This window comes from Pieris rapae, chromosome 15 (assembly GCF_905147795.1).
Source record: "Pieris rapae chromosome 15, ilPieRapa1.1, whole genome shotgun sequence".
Classification (NCBI taxonomy): Eukaryota; Metazoa; Arthropoda; class Insecta; order Lepidoptera; family Pieridae; genus Pieris; species Pieris rapae.
Genome location: NC_059523.1, coordinates 1,768,450 through 1,790,565, shown reverse-complemented (window position 1 = coordinate 1,790,565; position 22,116 = coordinate 1,768,450). Strand labels below are relative to the sequence as shown.

At 32.2% G+C, this 22,116-nt stretch overlaps 3 protein-coding genes and 1 long non-coding RNA gene across 4 annotated transcripts; 1 reads left to right on the top strand and 3 right to left on the bottom strand.

Moving 5' to 3' along the window:
* The first annotated feature begins 86 nt into the window (after window positions 1-86).
* Window positions 87-3,278, top strand: LOC110995067 (protein SGT1 homolog). The gene is made up of 6 exons (XM_022262039.2): window positions 87-247; window positions 491-607; window positions 882-1,083; window positions 1,380-1,462; window positions 2,005-2,109; window positions 2,328-3,278. The coding sequence occupies exons 1-6, from the start codon at window positions 215-217 to the stop codon at window positions 2,433-2,435; spliced, it is 648 nt and encodes a 215-aa protein (XP_022117731.2). The 5' UTR covers window positions 87-214; the 3' UTR covers window positions 2,436-3,278.
* Window positions 3,279-4,183: 905 nt separating this feature from the next.
* LOC110995065 (IQ and AAA domain-containing protein 1-like) lies at window positions 4,184-16,393 on the bottom strand. Its single transcript, XM_045631507.1, has 18 exons — window positions 16,352-16,393; window positions 15,951-16,038; window positions 15,580-15,652; window positions 14,697-14,822; window positions 14,305-14,419; window positions 12,941-13,089; window positions 12,281-12,431; window positions 11,845-12,012; window positions 9,886-10,043; window positions 9,148-9,298; window positions 8,664-8,773; window positions 7,851-8,014; window positions 7,202-7,350; window positions 7,033-7,132; window positions 6,484-6,607; window positions 5,666-5,785; window positions 4,977-5,055; window positions 4,184-4,799 (listed from the first exon to the last, which is right to left on the bottom strand). Exons 1-18 carry the CDS (start codon window positions 16,391-16,393, stop codon window positions 4,671-4,673), a joined length of 2,196 nt encoding a protein of 731 aa, XP_045487463.1. The 3' UTR covers window positions 4,184-4,670.
* A 190-nt stretch (window positions 16,394-16,583) lies between these two features.
* LOC123689807 lies at window positions 16,584-17,914 on the bottom strand. Its single transcript, XR_006750689.1, has 3 exons — window positions 17,751-17,914; window positions 17,115-17,217; window positions 16,584-16,688 (listed from the first exon to the last, which is right to left on the bottom strand). It is a non-coding gene; the product is annotated as an uncharacterized LOC123689807 (long non-coding RNA).
* An 870-nt stretch (window positions 17,915-18,784) lies between these two features.
* LOC110995068 (glucose-1-phosphatase-like) lies at window positions 18,785-20,389 on the bottom strand. The gene has a single exon (XM_022262040.2). The coding sequence runs from the start codon at window positions 20,093-20,095 to the stop codon at window positions 18,860-18,862; it is 1,236 nt and encodes a 411-aa protein (XP_022117732.2). The 5' UTR covers window positions 20,096-20,389; the 3' UTR covers window positions 18,785-18,859.
* Between the last annotated feature and the right edge of the window lie 1,727 nt (window positions 20,390-22,116).

The window sequence follows — 22,116 nt, the reverse complement described above, 5'->3', positions numbered from 1 at the left end:
CATAATTAAAATGTTAATTAAAATTTATATTAGAGACTATATTCATCTATTACATATCTGTGGTTCACCGTTCAGTGTTAACAATATTTCAGAAAACAGACAACAGTTGTCAGAAAGCCAGCGAAAGATAAAGTTTGGAAATCACTAGAAAAATCCAACTATTTTTAGAAAAGCGAAACTTAAGTCGATTGTCTAGTAAGAATTGGAATAAAAAATGGGAGATTGCAAACATAACTCAGCTACTGAGGTTGGTAAACTGTAAAATAGGACAGTTTTGGGTTATTGTAAATTCTATTTGTATCCTGACGACATACTTTCTTTGTATCGCTTAAAAATTACCAAAATTTGTTATTAACTTTCATATATAGCTTAGTAGACCAGAACTAATGCAATTTTTAATAATCAAATTCAAAAAAGAAAAGTTTTACAGTATGATATTGAAGATGCTCCCCAACTAAAAATAAATACTTAGAAATATTTAATTTTTCAGATAGCAAAACCAAAGATTAAACATGATTGGTATCAAACAGAGTCACAGGTGGTTATTACAATACTTATTAAAAATGCTCAAAGCGATAAAATAAAAGCAAATTATGGTGAGCGGAGTGTAAGTACTTAAAACTTATAATACATAAGTAATAATTATAAATAAAGTAACAAAAGGAACTTTGTCACACTGTCAAGTTTTAAAATTATTTAACAAACCATAGTTTTATAAGCATCTTAAAGACTTCACTATTTACACATAATGCTACATAATTCAGTTGCTTGTACCACAGTCATTATTACACAAATATTTAAAAAAATTGACTTATTACTGTTGTATCTATTCCTGTCTCAATCTTTAACTACATTTAATTTTCTTTAACTATATTCAACAGCTCTCAGTATCTATTGCAATGCCAAACACAGAAATGGAGTATAGTTTAGAATTACAGTTAGCTCATGAAATAGTACCTACAATGTGTTCATATATTGTCAGTCCCTCTAAAGTGGAGATTAAGTTAAGAAAAAAGGAGGGAATAAGATGGACCAATCTGGAAGGAGAAGGCAAGGAAGAGACAGTAAAAACAATACCCCTAGGTAAGGATTGCTTCAGTGCATATTTCAAACAAAACTAAAAAATATTGGTTTAAAAGTTTAATCTTGTATCTATGGTTGCAATAAAAATATCTAGTATTTCTATGGACAATTCCTTAAAGAAGCAGATGTTTTTATTGATATGATAAAAATTGTCTTTTGGGGCTTAACACAACTAATGTGTTTTATGTTTATGCAGCACAGCTCTGTTCTAGAGAAAATATCTAAAACAGAGTCATTCACTTTTTAAGCCTCACTTACCACATGATGCATTCAAACATAAATATGTTTACTTTTAGCTGCCGTGGATGCACCTCTGCAGCAGCCACCTAAACTATTCAAAAAAGACTGGGATAAAATTGAAAAAGATATTAAAAAAATGGTAAATATATTGAATATTTATAAACATTCTTGAAATTAATAGAAAAACTACAACTGTAATTGTTGCAATTCCATTAAAACATTTAAACAAAAACATAAGGACACTCTAAATTGTCTGCCATAGTCAGATTGCATCTCCCTGAACTTAGAAACCTGTTCATAATTACCTTTGTAATGAATTGTTATAATTTAAATTTTTCTTTACGTATAATAATAAGTCATGTTCATTAAACAAAAGCCCTTCTTATATATTGGTATTCTTCTGCAACATACTTGTATATGAATCAGATCATGACTATACTTACAAAATATACAGTGCATATATATAAGAAAATTATGTTTGTTGCTAATGCCATTGTTGCGCTTAGAAAAACTTAAAAACTAAAGCTCTTTAGGCAGGATGAGATTTTGATTTTTCTGTTGTTGCATTGTTAAAAGTGTCACCCAGCAACATGTACATGCTATATTCCTTTTTAAAACCAAGATAAATCTATGTTTAGATTTTTAATAGAATCTTTTTTTAATTAAATCTATTAAATTTAGGAGGAAGAGGAAAAGCCTGAAGGTGATGCAGCATTGAATGCACTGTTTCAAAAGATATATGGAGAAGGCTCTGACGAAGTGAGACGAGCTATGAATAAGAGCTTTGTAAGTAAAATCACTACAGCTTTCAATACTGTGACAATAATGTAAAATTATGCAGGAATCTGTTTAGCACATGGTGCATAGAAGAGATTGTTTACAAGCGTTGATGCATGTTGTCTATGGATTTACTGTTGAGATTTTTATTTAAAAGACATTGTGGGACAATGGTTCTTTAATCATACAAGTAAGTATATACATATACATATGAATATATTTTTCAGATGGAATCAGGAGGAACCGTATTAAGCACAAACTGGAACCAAGTAGGACAGGAAAAGGTGGATGCTAAACCCCCAGATGGTCTTGAATTCAGGAAATGGGATAGTTAAATTTCAATACATTGTTTAAATATTTATCCTTGTTACACTATTTTGATGCGTACTAAAGTATTTTTTTTTGAAGTAAACGTATATGGTCCATTACAAAATGTATAAACTTTAAGAAAAATTGAGGTCCATATTGTAATTTGTGCCTCAAGGCATAATTTCACCTAAAGCGCTGTCAAATATGTCAAACGTCATAGAAATTGGTTTGACAGCTCAGCAGCATAACATTCTACGATACGGGCCTAAGTCGGCTGCTCAATCGATGTGTGTTAAAATTTAAGTTTGTGTTTGAGATTTTTTGACACTATTTTACAGGTTAATCGATTGTTTATGTGTTCCAATGACATTTACGAATGACGTGAACAGAGTACTATTTAAAACAGTGTAATAAGATTACTTTTTATAATATTCATAGTCTGTGCATTATAATATAAATTCGGCTTAGCAGGAACTTTTCGATAGTATCATCGAGAAAAAAAATGGTTGTCTGTGAAGTGGGTTTACGCACAACAATGAACGTGACAACGTCATAACAAAACATTGATTAAATGTTTACCAAAAAAATTTACTCATTTTTATTGAATTATCACTATTTGCTAATAAATTAATACATCCTTTAAATAATAGTACTTGTCAGATTCTTAAATGCAAGAATAATTAACCTTTATTGCCTCAATTGTTGCTGTGTGCTGCCCCTGTCTTTCTTCTACTCGCACGCATAGGCCAATCAAGTGGAAGAGAGAGATGCGAAACGGGATAATGAGTCTTGCTTTATGTGCGTGCCACCGGCTTTCATCGGTTTTATAATTGAGCTATTCCTTTATTGATAATTGTATTATAATTGACGGAGAAAATAAAATGACAGAGTGACAGCACAGTTTTTTTTTTTCCCCTTTGGCTCTAACACTGTTTGTGCATTAGTGTTCTTTTTTATTAGCTGCGTAAAATAGATTTATCCCCTCTGAGTGGCTGGCATATGTTTGTGTATATATGCATTGGTTGGTCAACATGGCTTATCTTGACTTGGCAGGATGTGACTGGTGATGTCACGTCAAAAATATTAGAATACTGTCTCGCCTTGCTGTGCACACCAAGCTTCTTAGAGGCTATCTTAGCCTTTCCATCCAAATGACCGCGAAACTGAACGTCATTCGATATGTCAACGCCCAATATCCCAATAGTTAAACGATACGTTAGTAACTGTACGCCAGTTTCAAGTAAAAGGTAGGGAAACTACAAAAAAATAAAGAAACACATCAAAAGGAAACAAATAAACTGGTCAAAAACATAATATTTACATAAATATTAAATCTTAATATTATTATTGAAACAAAAAAAATCGCTAGCATAAAAATTTCTTTTTAATAGCACTAGCTCAGCTCTGTAGAATTCGGGGATTCCCGCAAAAGAGCCTGACACTGTCGTGGGGGATTCCCCGTCCCATACTCGCGATCTTTTACTAAACAGCCCATTTTATAGACTAGACTAGATAGACTACCACGAGATCGGTATCAATGTGAGTGAAACAACGGAACATTGCTACTAGTAGTATTTTATATAAGCAAGGACTTCCTTGATTCCCCTTCGATTAATTTACAGAAAAGCTTTCATAGTAAATTGCTAATACTGAAACTTCTTACCCTAAATTAAATAATTACTATTATGTTGAAAACACATTTTATTTACAATTAATTTATTAAACTTATATCTTACTGTAACAAGAAGACTTGCGTATATAGGATAACAGTTTTCATAGAAAGTAGAAGTCTTAGTTGGAGAGATGTACGTAGTACGAACTTCACGATTACTTTTTAGCAGGAACTATAATATTATGTAACTCAAATCCTACATGCCCACTAAGTTATTAATATTTTCCACTTATAAAACGTGGATTAAGAGTAGTTATCGTTTTCTAAACAATTTTTATGTGTGGAAATTAATAAAATAATGTTTTGTATGGAAAAGCTGTCAAAATAAACATATTGACGTATGCTTGTCAACTATCGTGAAGTGCGCTGTGTTATCATATTATGATAGCACAAACTTAGGATAACAATTTTAATACAGTTTTATGTATAATTAATGTTTAATCGTAAGTAGAATTAATTGGAATGCAAAAAGTAAATTGATAGCGTTTTACTATAAATATATCAACTAATTGATTATTTCTAAGGCTGAGACGTATATAGCTATAGAATAACTATTATATATTTAATTTTAATTAATGAAGAACAGGTTTCACGATTGTGTTTTCTTTAGCAACTTCTCGTAAAGCACAGCTCTTATACTATTGATTTTCTCAAACTGTGGCCTTTCGGTGGATAACGGTGAGTTTGCTATGTAGAAATCAACGAATTCTTGATATTCCTTTAAAAATATTCAAATTATATACATTTAGTTGAGATACGTAGCCATCAAGTTGTATCTTTTAACTAAAAATAACCTAAAAATTCGTGTTAGAATCTGTGTAAAAATTGTCTTTGAAAGTATTAGCGTAAATCAACAACAACAAACAACAAAATGCGAAATATAAGAAAAAAGCACCTCCATAGTCGTAGCTTCTAATCCAATTTGAAAGATGTGATCTAAGAATTCTGCGGGTGTAAGTGGAGTTATGTTCAATCTGAAATAGAACAGCGGTTTATACTATAAGATTTATAAATTACCTAATAAAGTTCATATGTTGAGTTGAAAGCTCATAAAAAGCTCAAAAAAGGACTCATAAATTTATCGATAGGTCGATAGGTCGATTCGAAGTTTAGATAATCTACTTCTAATAAGTTCACCTTATTTATGTGAGTGATAATCACGTAGGTACCTAGTACAAAGACTAAATAATTGCGAAATAACCTTTCAGCTTTTCATACTTTAACGTGATAAGTCTATCCAATTTGATTTAAATCTATGTAACCCGATTGGTGTTTTTGTATATACCTAATTTCGTATAATTATAAATAAATTTGTCTTTTACTAAGATAACTTTTACATATTTGAAGAAAACACTTTTTCAACGGATTGAAGCTATATTATAACTATAGAACTTATTTTACATAATTTTAAATTTTTCCCTTCGTTTCGCATGCTTTATAGCGTGCGTGGTCACTGTGACCAGGTGAAAAAGTGTTTTCTATAAATGAGTTTTCTTAAGTAACATTTCTCATGAAAGAGCAAAAGGAGAAGTTATTTTTTTCTCCTAAAACCAAACTTTTCCACGGTACCAAAAATCAGGTTACCTTACGATTCTCTCAGCAGTTAGTACTTTATTATAAACTTCAACTATGACCCCGAACCCATATCCTTGTAACACTTGAGCCAACGCCTGCACGCAGTAGTCACGAGGCATACTATGAATCCTGTATAAAAACTATTTTAAAACCATTTACGTTCATTTCTTCAAATATATAACTCCTTTGTTATTGCGGATCGTTGTTTCTATAGTCTGTGGATGTTTTCTATTCTACAAACAAACGTGGTATGAAGTCTACTAAATTAAGATTTCGATGTAAATACATATTTCCAATAAAGTTTTGAGATATAAAAAGGGTAATGTAACAATGTTTGGGTGTACTTCAAGTTCAATAATTCTAAGTGAACGTTTAGCAAGAAGCTTTTTCTGCACATCCAGTTGAGAGCTGCTTATATGGCGCTATACGATTTCAGAAAGATGACAGTTGACAGATGTCAAAACTTTTCTTCACGTTTATTTGGACTAGTTTTTATTTGGTTACTTTATTCAACAAATAACGTTCTAACGTTTGCCTGATGACGATTTTTACGAGGCGCATGATAATGTATTATGAATGAAACATACGTATATCCTTATTATAAAAAAAAACAGTTATAACTCTATCTTTTACAGTTAAGTACCTACTTTAAATTAATTATGGACTATTTTGTTTCGTTTCAAAAATGACTATCAAGTCCCTGTGTGTGTGTTTATCCGATAATTATTCCACGACCAGTGTTGCCACTTTGTATTTTGAAATTACCTTTAATTATTAGATTATATACTACTCAAATTTATTATCCTGCATTAAAACTAAATACTAACATTTGTAATCGGTCGTAGAAAAATGTCCGTAGGCTGTTATAGTCCGTTCTAGGTACTAAAATAATTTCGTCAAATAGAGACACCATGGGTTTTGTTTGTGCGATCAAAGGGCTAGAGCATGTAGCTGAAACAATCACATAACATAACATTGTGGTTGAGATGTATGCATCATAATTTTCCGCTACGCCGCCTCATATCAAAATTTAAAGAGTCGGTATCGCTTCGATGTTACACCTGCGCAGGTGTGTACGATGATCTATCAATATAAATTTTAATGGCAGCACTAAGTTAGCGGTGTTAAAACATAGCTTGGAATATTTATGCAAGCTTTCAACAGCTTAATAGTGATTGAAATAAATAACCATTACCACGAATCCAATTTCAAATCAAAATTTATCAATCAAATCGGTGATTATGTACATTTATGAACTTATGAAAAAAATTAGAAGATTTAAATTTTCATTTAGTACCAGTTCCCAAATCAAATGCATTTTCCGGCTGAGAAGAGCTGAAAAGAAATTCTCCCACATCTTTTTCGCTTTAACTCACCAATAAATATAATTTTGTCATTAGGTATCATTTGTTTGATTAATTTACTAAGCGGACCTGCCATCGCTTTTGCTTGTAGGTATTTGTCTTCCGGTGCCACCTGTGACAATAATAATAGTAGTGCTATTTATTTCATCTCAATATCTTAAGAAAATAAAAGTAAAATTACCTTTTTACAAAAGACCCGCTCAATATTCCTCATATAGATGACAGTCGGTTGAAAAACTTTTGCCGCCAAAAACACTTCTGTCAAAGCCTTTGCCGGTCTGTCAACGTGCGCACTAAATGCCTCCGGTGTTATATCAATTTTTACTGCGTCTAAAGAAACGTATAGACAATTATAATTTAATCTGTTCTACGGTCTTAGTCACTACATCCACATCATCCCCAAGTATTCACAGCATTTAATGGATAATATGCACAGTTTTCTTATGCTTGGTCCTATCTAGGCCCCAAAAAAAGATAGATGAAATAAAAGCGTAAGCAGTAAGCGAATGGAGATAGGAAGCCATAGATAGGGACATTTGAAAAAAGCTGGATATAGGACACAGAGTATCAAATGTATATATCAAATCTAAGCTGTATATTATTATCTTTGGTAAAGATTGGAAATAAAACGGGCTTTTATTATTTTTGAGAATTTAACCACAAAGATATATAACATCGTATTCGCAATACTTACAAGTTCTTCAATATCCTATATATTACTAAATTTGTTGTGTTTATCAGGATCATCCAACACGAAAATGTAAATGTAGCGAATCGAATGTGCGTATGCCTTAGTAGTTATAAACAATATCTATGAAATATTCACTTACTTAGTTCGCCACAAACTGTATCTACCAAAAATGACTTTCCATTACGTTGTGGTCCCAATAGCATTACAGCTTTATTTCGAGTCGCTCCTGGTTCGATTCCAGAACCGTAAACACACGATAATGTTAGCCGTCTACGTATATCACCGTATGCTGGTGGGGGAAATCTAAAAATATGTAATACTAATGTTTTTTTTTTATAAAACTATCGAACAATTTATACACTACAAAGTTTGTATCAAACTTAATTACGTACTAATTATTTTAAATCGAAATTTCCGAACATAAAAGATAAGATCTCAGTACTTTCTGTACATGAAAACAGGGCCAGATTTAGAGGACTGAAGACTTTGGGGCAACAAAGGAGGAAGGAGGGAGTGGCCCCAAATTTATTTTTCAAATAAAATTATAAAAATTCGGCCGAATTTTCCAAAAAATTCTGATAAAACCAAGAAAATTCTTTGAGTATTAAACAAACGTATACAAATATATAAAAAGACACGTTGTTTACTAGCGGGAATATAAAACTATTTTTTCCGAAGCATCTTTTGTGAAGGCACTTTTGTTATGTGGTGGAGGCCCTGTATGCCTCGAAAGCCCCAAAAATCCGACCCTGTACAACAAGATTTTGAAACCTGATACATTTGTGAAAAATCTATAACTTTTTTTTCATATAAAATAGTATTCAATCCATTGTAGTTACTACCTCTTACTATTGAAAGTTTTTGGGAGACAAGCATATATAACAAGTATTTTAAAACTCCCGCTACAAAATAATACAGCGCAAACCACAGAATAAATATTATAAATATTTACTTGGCATTTGGATCCCGTATGTTAACATCATAAGCGTAATAATTCAAATCGCCAATTATTTCCTTTATTTTATTAGTCGGTTTCGAAACAAGGCCAAGGTCGAATATTTTCTGTTAAGATAATAAAATAATTATGTTTTTAGTTAGTGATTATCAAAATTACTGGTAAAACTTAATGGTATGTCTTTTGCCTTGAGAGTGCCTTGGCCGCTCCACTAGAGATTGCCACAAGCCATCTTTAGGTTCGCGGCAATCTTTAGGTTCGCGGCAATCTTTAGGTTCGCGGCAACATTTAGGTTCGTGGCAATCTTTAGGTTCGTGGCAATCTTTATGTAGGGGAGAATCTGAATATAATTCCCTATTTGCATCAGTGGCGAAGAGGTTGTAGTTTAATGAAGATTTTGAATTATTTTTCATTCATATACACTATAATATATACACGTGTTGATGGAAATATGACCAACACAGTTCGAAATGGTACGTACATGAAACCTTTCTAAAAGATCATCGTTGATTTTCAACGGTTTTGGCACTGGTGGCGCCTTCGGTTTCTTCCTTGTGGGCATTTTTGGAAACTTCCAACCGACAGATTTGTACATTTTTTGGTGTGCCTTTATCAGTAACTTCAGATCTAACCTGTATTTATTTTTATAATAAGGTTTATAGAACTGTTATAATATTTAACACGGATGTAATTACATACAGAGATTTTATATTTATTTTCAGCCTCAAGTCTTCACGTTATGTTATATCTAGCAGATTTCGATTGCCCCTTTAACAATTAAATTGCCCCCATGTGGAGCTGTTCAAATACTACGTAAGCATATTTACTGCAATTTATCCCCCACTACCGTCAGAAAAAGTAAGTACTCAAAAATAATAGTACGAAAACGTATTAATTTCTTGTAGGAACCCTTGAAAATACATTTTATTTTCAAGCATAGACAATGTGTGTGTGATATGTGTAAAAAAAAATAACTCTTGACGTGATCACAAAATAAGAAAATCAAAGATTGTATTTTGATACATCATCGTACAAAGGTGATTAAATAAAAACTTAATAATACGTACAAACAGATAAAAATCATAATATTTTGAGGGTAGATTCAATTTATGGGTTAAGGGTTGCCAGTTTACATTTTAAGTTACCAACCACGTAAACTATTTAGGGTAAATTTTAATTTTCATTCATTTTAAAGTTATGTTTACTCTACCTGACTTACCTCATTAGCTCGTCCACGTACTTTCTGCAGTCTAAATGTATTTGACCCATTATATCCTCTGTTAGTATCTTTTGCATATAACCGAAGAAAGCTTCAGGATATTCGTTAGGAGGGAACTCGTCATATATGGACCAAGCAGCTTGATATTTCTGAAGAACCTGTCAATAAATAATTTGAAAATAAATAAATCAAATGCGCTATTTAGGTCTTGGCCTCAGATTTTTTAATCTGTTTCATGATAATTTTTTAAATCTAATAGGCAAGTAGGTGGTCAGTCTCCGGTGCCTGACACACGTCTTCGACTTTTTGGGTCTAAGACATGTCGGTTTCCTCACGATGTTTTCCTTCACCGTTCGAGCAAATGTTAAATGCGCACATTGAAAGAAATGCCATTGGTGCACAGCCGAGGATCGAACTTACGAACTCAGGGATGAGAGTCGCATGCTGAAGCCACTAGGCCAACACTGCTCTTTTTTTATGTAAAACTTAAAAAATACTTAGCATTTTATTTTTGTTGCTTGTAGCTAATATAATCTAATCGTGAAGACTGGTTCAAATGAGGATCAACTAATAAATAAGCAGTGAATGTTTGGCATATGCAGATGACATTAAAGTCTTCAGACGTATATCCGATGAAAGAGATTGTGAGACCTTACAATTGGATATTAATACTATCTCTGCTTGGTGCGATGAAAACTTTATAAATATAATGTTAAGGGTATTCTAGTTGATAGAGTTGAGGTGATTCGTGACTTGGGAGTGCTATTTGACTCTGCTATGTCTTTTAGACCTCATTACAATGATATATGTAGTAGAGCTAACCGGATGCTATCGTTTATCCTTAGAACTGCTAAACCATTCAGGCGAGCCGACTCCTTGATTATCTTATACAGCTCTCTCGTGAGAACCATAGTTGAGTATTGTTCGGCGGTATGGACCCCGATATACCAAACTCATATAGATAGATTGGAGGCTATACAAAGGCGGTTTGTCAGAGCATTGTGCTATAAGTATGGTCTTAGGCGAAAAATAAACCAATATGACCAGCGTCTTGCCCACTTTCAAATGGTTAGTCTTGAAAGGAGGAGGTGGGTGAGCGACCTGTGCACTTTGCATAAAATAGCAAATGGCTCATCTGACACCTGCCTTTTGGAGAGGCTGGAGATCAAGGTGCCGACGCGTTCTGTGCGCATCCAGGAATTATTTGTTATACCTATGACTGATAACAATGTTTCCCAGAATGCTCCGCTCGTAAGAATGTGCAAATATTATAATGCTGTGTGTGCTGAGGTTGATATTTTTCACAATTTAGTATAATTATAGCTTAAAGTTACTATAGCATACAAACATACACATTTTTGTAATAAAATGTACAAAATATACAAACTAAAAATATATCTAATAACTAACCTTAAAATTTAATTATTAAAAAATATTATTAAAAGGAGTCCCTTTAGGCAAGGTTCCGAAGATACTAGCAGCGTTCCCCCTTTGAATAGCTAATTCACAATAATATTTGTAAATTTAAAAAGATAGTTCATAGTAAATACTTGTAACCTTAATTACTAATTTAATTGATTAATGTATATGTATATACATGTGTGTGTGTGTATGTATATATATATTTTTTCCTTTATTTTTTATTTTTTTGTCATTCGGTTTGATATGTGTATGTTGTTTAGTTGATATTTAGTGTAAATGCTGTGTACAGATATAACTGGAAGTCAGATTCTTAAATGTTGTTTAGTATGTAATAATTTTATGTATGTAGTCAGTCTGTTTTCTGTTTTTGTACCTTAATGTGAAAATAAATAAAATAAATAAACTCCATGTCTTTCAATTATCCTCCGAATTTATGATCCAATATACACTTGCGAACCAATCAACCAGATTGCTGATCCAGAAATGGGAAGTCTTCAGTCTACGTTTAATAAAAACGAATTGGTTTAAAAAGTTTACCTCTACAATGTCCCCCATAACTTGGGATGTCTGTGGTTGGTAGCCAGGGTCTGAGAGAGGGTTACAGCGTAGACGAAACAGCTGCTCTGCTTCTCTTTTCTTCTGCTCTTTAGCCGCCAACTCTTTTTGTATGGCATCTAATTTCGCTTGCTTGGCTTCAGCTTTTAACTATAAAAAGTATGGAGATAATGAATATACAACATCATTGCATCTGCACAAAAATTTTAATTTTATCTAATATATGGATATCAATAGTATATCGGGGTTTTTTTTTTGTGTTTGTTATGTTGTCAAAGTGTTGGTCACAATAAATCTTGTATTTTATTTTTTCTTATATACTTACGAATGTATCAGTGTTCCGAGTGTTGGGAAAGTTTGGTAAATAAATTAAATAAGTATAGAAACTAAATTTGATATTTATTAATTGTGTTCTTACCATCTCTTTTGTCTTCCCTTTCATACTCGCTAGATATCGTTCATCATCTTCTTTCTTCTCTTGAATCGTTGGGTACTGTCCACGTATCACCATTACTGTACCACCTTCAATTTCGTAAGGATACTCTGGGAAGAAACCATATCCATAAAACCTGAAATAGTGATATCCATTGAGCCAGGCATTTTCTGTCACTGATTCTTCATCAACATCTTCTTCTTACGGGTCGTTGAAGCACTATGTATAACACAGCATTCCCCTATAGGAGAAGTGTTTGATCTGCTTATTTGGTGATTAGATCAGTAGTAATTATTTACTTTTTTATACATATTACCCACACATTAAAAAAAGTACATTTTTGAGGGTCCTACAAAAAAATAATAACGTTCATATACTATTAATTTTGAGCTTTGCTTATTTTTGCTGTCAGGATAAAGGCCCCCCCCCCCCCTTTAAATTAAAAAAGGTTTAAATTGCAGTTAATCTGCTGACGGCTCAACGGCTCCTACTTCTAGAATTTCCATTAAAACTAATTTAAATAAATATGAGGACTACTTCCTCGCAATTTTCCGCTTTCAGAAGCAATCCTGGTCATAGAATTTAAAAAAAATACTTTTATCCCTAATTTTTCTACTCACTCATCAGACAGTACGAATCTCCTACCATTCTTTAAACCAAGTCCTGACATGGTCTGTTATATCATCGATTTGGTCATCCTTTTTATAGACCACAAGTCTTGTATTCTCCTTTTCATATGCAGTTTTATATGTCTCCATCAGCTTCGAGCGTATGTTTCTCTTTCTTAAATACATCTGGAAATTGTGAATTTCTTGAATATTTTTTTTATTTGTTTGCCAAAATTCTTTGACGCATGTAATAACTTTTTTAACAGGGGAAAAACAGGCTTATCTAATGCCCACAGGGCTCGGAAGTGCGTTGCCGGCCTTTTGAGAATTGGTATCCTCTTTTCTTGAAGGACCTTAAGTCGAATTGGTTCGGAAATACTTCAGTGGGCAGCCGATTCTTCGTAGTGGTGGTGCGCAGCAATAACTACCTCAAAAAACGCTCAGTTTTGGAACGACGAATGAAAAGGTAATACTTTAAGAACTCAAATAGAATCTATACATATTTAAAACTAGCGACCATGCAGCTTACAAAATATATAGCCGCTTAGAAATAATGACTTTCTTATAGTTAGATTTTTTTTAATCAGTCGTTCGCTCCCCACAGTCAACACTCTAAAACGTCGAAATCAACTGGCTCTGGTTGGTTTAGCTTGTCTTTTATACGATGATACACTCTACATAGCATTACACCCAGTATTAATAATATATAACAATGGAGTAAATAAGTATTTTTTAGGTTGATAGAATAAGTAAAAACTGCGCAGCTGTATACGTCCTTTTGTCACTGTATTATCCAAGCCCGAGCAATAAACTCGACTGTTGGCATCATGCATACGAACTTTCTTTTGTTTACACATTGGGATTGCTTGCACTAGTAGACTACGTTATCGTATAGATAATCCATGACTCCTACTAATTAGTATTACAAATATACTTTGGATTCAGTGAGAAACACAGAGGATCCAGAACAAGGAGATGAAGAAGATGAGACGGATGAGCCGGAGCCTCCGCCCGGCATTAAAGAAGCTCTGGCAGCAGCTTAGTTATTGGAAAAATACTTCTTTTATTAACAGCATGCGTCAATATACCATATGAATAAAATAAGTAAAACAATAAAAAAATACTGGTTCAGCAAACGACGTCAAACAAAACATTCAAAGATTCTTTAATTGTACATAACTACTAACGTTTCTTTTTCTTCTATCCATTTAACGAATCGTCTCTATAAGACTATAAAAAAACACAGTCTCTTCATTATGGTTATATAGAGCTTACACTGTAATCTGTATTATCCCCTAGAGACATTAACATTACGTCTTTATAGTATTAGATCATCATTAATGACGCATTATGGCTGTGTGCTGTGAAGAAATCCAGTTAGCCAAAGAAAATTGTATGTACCTTATTATTTTCATCTTCATAATTTAGTCCCTTTCTGAAAGGATCTGGTATAAGACCCAATAACACATCTCTCTTTGTATCCAGCACACGCTTTCTCTTTACTTGCATATATCTCCTAAAACAACAACTTCTTAACCCATATTCATCACATCAGAACTATGGATATTGAGAGAACTATAGTCTGCATTTTATTTCCGTAGAATTCTGACAGATATCATTTTTGACATGTCCGAGATTACAAAGGGGGCAACCCCTTTCGGTGGAGAATTTTTAATGTCAACACTTATGAAATGTATGAATGAAAAATATGAGTATAAATAAAATTCAATATTCATTAGAAATAACACAGATCGACTGAAATCTTATCCTTAGTATTTTAGCTGGGCGTCTACCTGTAAACCTTCTGAATCAAAATAGCTGCTTGTGTTCTTAAATATAAAGGTGCTTCTCTTACATTCTCGGCGAAATACAATCTCTTCCTTCTGCACTTAGCTTTAAAGTCCTCGTTGAAGAATTGTCTGAAATCATTATAAATTCCTTTCTTTAATCTATAATGCTCTAAAAAATCTTAATAACAACAATTCTTGTGTTGAAACAATAATTAATCTATTTACTACGTATGAAGATCCTTTAACCCTATTTTTGGTAGCCAATATGATATTTTACATAATATCTGATTACAAAACCCTTCTAAGGAACCCCTTAGCGGCAAATTCGTTTCATTTTACACATCATTCGCTCATTAGTTCTATTATTCTGTCCACGAAGAAGAACTATGATGATATAATATATTTTTGTGACTAAAAACAAAAAGTACACGTGTTTTTATTGAATGTGTAATTTGTGTGCGCTGTGCCTGTAATTGGCCCTGGCCTCAGTATTATGCTGAGGACCAGAATCTTCCACAGCGCTGGCCGTTCTGCCTGAGACCTCAGCAGCTAGTTTGCCCCTCAGTCGCAAAAAGAAAGGAAAGGAGTGTATTTATACTTATAAAATAATAATAAATAAATAATTGTTAAAAACATTTTTATTTCTTTTGGATGGATAAAAATCTAGATTTAATGGGATTTTTATTGAGTTCATAAATCAATCAAAATACAAATGTATCTGAATGTCAGCGTGTTTATGATAACAAAAATATATCTATAGTCTGACTAGTAGACTTTTCAATACCACGAGCTTTGCTTATAAAGTAATAAAAAGTGAGACTGATAACTTTCATATTAGCGAACATCAGATAATATGAAGAAGAATATAAATTAACAAATTGCTAACCGAAATCTTTCTTGGCGTTGTATTACAATAGCCTGTAGATATGCATCTGAATATATCGTGTGTTCGCTGATCTCTGAAATATCAATAAGAGGCTGGATCCACGCTATATAAGTTCGATCGAATTAATTTAGTTAAGTTGTATTCTAATTAAAATTATACACAAATTTTGATTCGACTAATTAATTATTCGAATTAAAATATTTTACCAGACCGAACTCAACGGCATAATATGGATCCAGCCATTATCCTGCATATTTTATTATAAACCTGTCATACTAAAGATTGACCAAGACTTGATGAATAAAAGTAAAAAAAATACATGATGTTATAATAATGCAGATGGTGAATTCGATTTAGAAATTTGGTTATACCTTTAACAAATTGTTGCTCCGATACGAATTGGTGTGCAGGCGCGGGAAAACCGATGTCATCATCGAATACATTTTTCGATTCGATTTTCTAAAAAAAACCATAGACAACCAAAGAAGTTTTTTTATACGTCGTTGCTTGGGTAAGAATCTCAGTCAAGACTATGCGCAAAATCCAAAAGTATCATATATAATGCATTTTCTACAGTATAAGTAACTATCTATCTAAGTAAACATAAACTATATAAGAACTTATAAAAAAATAAACCAACTTACAAAAAAAAAACACATTTTAGTTGTTACTATTTAAAAATACCTATTCGCCTAATAATTATTTGTTTTTTTTTTAATTTTATAGCAATACTCGTAGGTATAATTTTATGTACTTATTTGGTTTACAAGGCGGATTGGGTACCCGATGGCGTTATCAACCCACTATCGAACATATTAAGCTTTGAATAGCTTTTTATTTTATTTTTTAGTAGCTTTTATTCTGATGTATTAAGAAATAGCAGTTTACAGCTAAGAACAAGCAGGTCACCCTGAGTTACCTAAGAACAGACTCCCAGACATTTAAATTATTGTGCTTTATTAACAAAACTATTAATACCCTAATGTCTCGGCCTATACCTTAGGTGGTGGAGCATTTTTCCTTGAAATGGAATCAGCCCACATCTTTTGCAAGAGGTGTTCCATAGAGTCGTCTCTGCATTCCAAAGGTAAGTGATATGGTATTATTATCTGAAAAATATACGTATAATAGTTTCTAAGTGTCTTTTGAATAACACGATATCTTTAATAATAATTTAATAACTATTTGCATCTCTTTCAATAATATATGTAATAATATTGCTCGTGATTTTTTTAGTTACTTTTTTTAATTATTTAACGCGTGAAAAAGCAAAAGAAAAAGGGTATAGGTACAGATTACAGAACATATCAAGGTATTCTTAGATTATACATAATTTGTGATGTAAACATGTGGTACCTATATTATTGTCATTGTTCTTTCAATTTACGCGCCTTTTCTTTAAATTTTCTATAATTATATAAATATATATAACGAATGTAAACATGATTTTATTTTTCACACAATAAAAAATTTACTTTGTGGTTTAAATTTGTAAAGAAAATTTAGATGTGTATGTATATTGTACGGAAAAATACCTGAATATCGAATGGAGTTCTTCTGGTCTGTATTAAGCCATCATCAACGTAAATATAATCATTCACTATTAAATGTACTAATTCATTACGTAACTCGTACATACTGAAACGTAGACAAATATGCATTTTAATCATTGTATAATATAATGCATAACATGATTACATGCATGATTGCTTAAAACCTCATGAAATGTATATTTAACGAATATAACTTTAGTTTATAGAATATTTATAGTATAGTTTTGTTAATAAATTTGAATCGCAGTTTGAAATCATTTACTTTTCTAAGTAGGAAATGATCAGGTTCATTCGACGTAGTCCTTAGGGGTTAACTGACATGCAGACTATATTTATCCATTAACATGTGGAATAGAATAATTTTAGTTATTCGGCACTGTTTTTTTTATAAATAAAAACTTGCCATCGCTCAGCAAAAATCGCTTCTGCGCGGGAAAGGAGATTTGTCCGGGATCTGTATCTAAAGGATTATTACGAAATTATTTAATAGATAAAATGCAAACGATACATCAATTACTTTCCTACGATTGTCCAATGACATCAATTGACACTCAATGAAATCTATATTTTAATTAATCTAATTATTTTTTTCGTGGTGTTAGACAAATTAGTACTTACCGTTTCATAAAAACACTTATCAAAGGTTTTATGTAGGGCGCTCTCTGTAGATGTGTGCTATTAAGATATGCGTCATACATTCGGTTAATTAGACTGCAGTATTCAGAATACATGGTTCCTAAGACTTCTGGTGGCACGCGACGCTCCTTCAGCCAAAGGCCCTTTGCAGCCTTTTCCTAAACAATTATATTTTGCAAAGTAATGCTTGGTCTACGTTGAAAGGTAAAAATTACCTTCACAACATACCTATAGAGTATAGATTTATCTATCGATAACGTACTCAAGAATGAAAGGTTTGAGAATTACTCACTATGGCGGGGTTAATTTTAATTCTCAAAAGGTTTCTGTTAACTTTGACTTAAAATATATGACGAGTTAAAAAGTGTATATTATATAAAGAAGAATTGTTATTATTGGTTTGTGCCTGAGTTAAAAAAGGGGAAATGTTTAATAGACCTGTAAGTCCATATCATTTTCAAGCAGCGTCTGAGCGTCATGAATAGTTGTTACCCATTGTTTATGAGCATCGAGCACTATAGGTAAAGTCGAGGGGCACTTTAAAGACATGACTTTAAATGTCTTTTACAATACGAAAATTTTGATTCAACACTAGAATTTAGATCATTTCCACGAAGTTACTTAAAATGCAACAGGAATTTTGACATTCTTCTGTCAACGTTTATATTCATGGTATAATCTGTTCCATTTTATAGATTACTTGCAAATGCAGACGCGACAGTGTCCTGCACACTCGTCTAAACTAAACAAAACAGTTAGGTATTGTAAATCTAAACCGTCCACCAATGCTCTCGCGCACACAAAAAAATTGATCACTATTAATATTTATCCCATTATATATATTATTAGGTTTCCCGTTACTTTCTGCTCCTTCTGCATCCGGCGCAGGACGAGACGCGTTTCAGGAAACTGACGGCCAACCTCCAGTAATTAATGAAAAATGAAGCACTTGAAGAAGAATAATAATATTCTGAAAGCTGAATTACTGTTTAGTGTAGTCTAAAAAAAACAAGTGGTAAAATCCAATAATATATTATATAATCATTTTTTCTTAATACAAGTACATAGTGTATAAAATTTGACTAGAAAAATTAAAACAAAACAATTTTATGTAAAAAGTTCAAAAATTCATTCCAATCACAAAATCCGTCATCATTTGCCTTGCAGTTTTTCAATTCCAATAATTGAAACATAGGTGGATTGTTTTTTGATAAAACTGTACCTTTTCTAATTTGTTCAATGGACTGGTATACATAGTCTATTTTGAGCAAAAACTTTTTACTATTTAAGTCTTTCCACTTTTGAAACACTAATTTACCACCAATAGGGGTAGGCACAAATTCATTTTTCAATATAAAAGGCTTGAATTCCATTGCATTTAACAGTACATTTATGTTTGCATCATGTCCCATTAAGAGTGTGACTGTTGGGTAATTTTGAATGAATAAATTAGAGAGGTATTTCAAAAGAGGTTTGGCAATATCTTTGGCAACATGAGTTGTGTTAAAAGTGACATTATGATAACCATATGTCAGGGGTAAGATTTGATTCCAATCTGTCATATCACTTAACTTACCCCAAGCAATATCATCTATTGGTAGGCCACCATAATACTCCATGAAAAATGCATCTATTGCCATGTTACACAATTTTATTGGGCCCATTATAGATGGTTTTTTTCCTACTGTAATATTAATCAAGTTTTTTTCTGTGATCATATCACATTTTTTATTCATTTTACATAGTTCAGATGCTTGATAATCAAGAATGTTTTCCATAAAATTGTATGCAGATTTTAAATTTAAAGATTCTAATACAGAATCCATTTCTTCTATTGCTATATTTCTAAAATTATCTGTGTTATTATGTATAAAGGGACTAAATACTGGATCATATTTTTTTGCACTCTGGTGTATTGTTATCTCACAACCAGGAAATGCTTTTGTTATGAACGCTTTAGAAGACATAAGAGTTCTTTGCATATTATTACTGTAGACATAAAATTCATCTTTTTTCGGGCAACTATTCAGTAAAAGGTCATAGCTATTCAGCCAGTATTTAAAAAATGAACCCATATAACCTTCTAAGACAAAACCTTTTTCTGTCAAATATCCAGGTTCTTCCTTCCATTTCGGCCAACTAAGAGGAGTAATTTTATCTAGGTCCTTAGACAAAGGTGTTCTTAAGTTGTGTCTGCTTAAAATTATTACCTTTTCTAACTGGTATTGATTCACTGGGCGGTCCAAAATTATTAAAACACTAAAGAGACACAATGTGAAACAAAGAAAAAGACCGATACTCAAACAAAGATTTTGACGAGCAGACATTGTGTATACTAAATACAAAACAGAGTTGATAACTGGCTGATAAAAAATGTAAACTTACTAAGGTCAGTGAATGTATGCTTTGAATAAGGCTGTAAGCCTGTGACCTCTGACATAACATACTTTTAAAGATACATCGTAGAGTCGCTTGAATAAAACTATTTACTTGTACTACGAGACATCATAAATATTGAATGACAACATAAGTCTTTACTGATCATTCTTAAAACTTATTAAATTATTATTAATATAATTTTGATTTTGCTGATCAAAAACAACAACAATATTACAATAATATAGGCATTTGGTAAGTTAGTAACTACTGTCATAAGTCATCAGTCAATAATCATCTGCCTGCTAAGTGCTATGTGTTATATTTGAAAATTGACATTCGATTTTTCATTCTATTTATTTTATAATCCGTAGACAATTTGTAGCGAAAAGTGTAGCTTTGAAATATTATAATGGAAGACAAATTAGGCATCTCACATGATTTTGATGACAAGCTTGCTTATATTGAGCTAAGATTTACTTAGAATTTAGATTAGATTAGTTGAATTGAATTTCGCGTAGGTTAGCGTGCCTCCTCTATCACGCATGAATTAGGTAAAAATATACATATAAAACACATCGTTTTTATGGGGTGTTAATGTCCATGATATATTTAGTTAATAAATATATCGTAGTATTTAAAAATGTATTTCTTCTAAATAATTAATTTATTTGCATTATAAAAATATTATTTTACAGGCATCACAGCGGAAGATGCAAGACCGCAAGTGCACCATTAATTTTTAAATGCTTCATACATATTATAAATTAAAAATTAGCTGAACATAAAGTAAAGCATAAGTATAAGTTTTTTCTTCATATTTCATATTTTAAGGCATCGTTTTTCAACTATTTTTATGTCGCGACCCACGAAAAAGTCAAAAACTTAAGTACAACTGAATTGCGACTTCTTCACTCTAAAATCATAATTTAGTTTTATAAGACTAAACTGTAATTCTTTTAATAAATGAATCTTTCGAACATATTTGAAGTTTTTATTTATTATTTTTCAACAGACTGCTATATTTTAAGGTGTAAAATATATTGTCTTCTCTGCATCTCCTACCATGGAGAGTGTTAGTCTACAAAGGAGTTGTTCGGATTAATACCTGCAACTGAGTTTCATCATCGGTCGGTCAACAATTATTGAGCGTTTTTCAAAGCAGATTTTGCCGCACACTACCACTGTGGAACCAGCTGTCCACTGAAGTATTTCCGAGCCAAACGACTTAGGGCCCTTTAAGAGATGAAACGAACCCATTCTTAAAAGGCCGGCAACGCATTCGCGAGCGCTCTGGCGTTGGACACTCAATGCGCGTCACGCGGTGTCACTTAGCATCAGATGAGCATCCTTCCCGTTTGCTTGTTATTTAAAATAATATTCTTCTATACTCATCTTGAAGTAATGTAATATAGAAAACGCTCCAACCCTTTTATTATATATATGTTTAAAGAATAATAATAGATAATTAATGATACTGATGGTCATCTATACAAAAAACTTCTGAAGTCGGCTAAGAATGAAATGACGTCACGTAATTTCATCTGAACGCCAGCAAATGCAATTATTACTAGAGTCTCTCTTGAATTGAATTACGAGACGGAAAATACTAGGACGCGTGTGGCTCGTTCGGATAGAAAAATAAGGTTTAATGCGTTAGTAATATAATAAAGAGATAATCACATTTGTTAATCTGCATCTCATTCTCGTTATTATCATAATGTTTAATCAACTTACTTTAATGTTTGATCTACTTACTTAACGATTTGGGTATATTTTGTCTTACGTTACGTTTAAGCCAACTAACTTATTCTCGATATAAATAACTTTAATAAAGATTTTTTATACCTAAATTAAACCACTTTCCCGTCAAAGAATAAATGGTCACTTTAGTCATGACTCCATATTTACATTGACTTATTTATTTGAATCATTAATTACATTCGGGCGTGTTACAATATACCTTTTATAT

Coding starts and splice junctions, on each gene's coding strand:
- LOC110995067 (XM_022262039.2), top strand. CDS start 215: ATGGGAGATTGCAAACATAACTCAGCTACTGAG. Junction 608..881: donor CAAATTATGGTGAGCGGAGT/GTAAGTACTTAA, acceptor TATATTCAACAG/CTCTCAGTATCTATTGCAAT. Junction 2,110..2,327: donor GAGCTATGAATAAGAGCTTT/GTAAGTAAAATC, acceptor TATATTTTTCAG/ATGGAATCAGGAGGAACCGT.
- LOC110995065 (XM_045631507.1), bottom strand. CDS start 16,393: ATGTTCGATAGTGGGTTGATAACGCCATCGGGTACCCAATCC. Junction 12,432..12,940: donor AGGACTTGGTTTAAAGAATG/GTAGGAGATTCG, acceptor TCACTATTTCAG/GTTTTATGGATATGGTTTCT. Junction 7,133..7,201: donor AGCGGGTCTTTTGTAAAAAG/GTAATTTTACTT, acceptor TTATTGTCACAG/GTGGCACCGGAAGACAAATA.
- LOC110995068 (XM_022262040.2), bottom strand. CDS start 20,095: ATGTCTGCTCGTCAAAATCTTTGTTTGAGTATCGGTCTTTTTCTTTGT.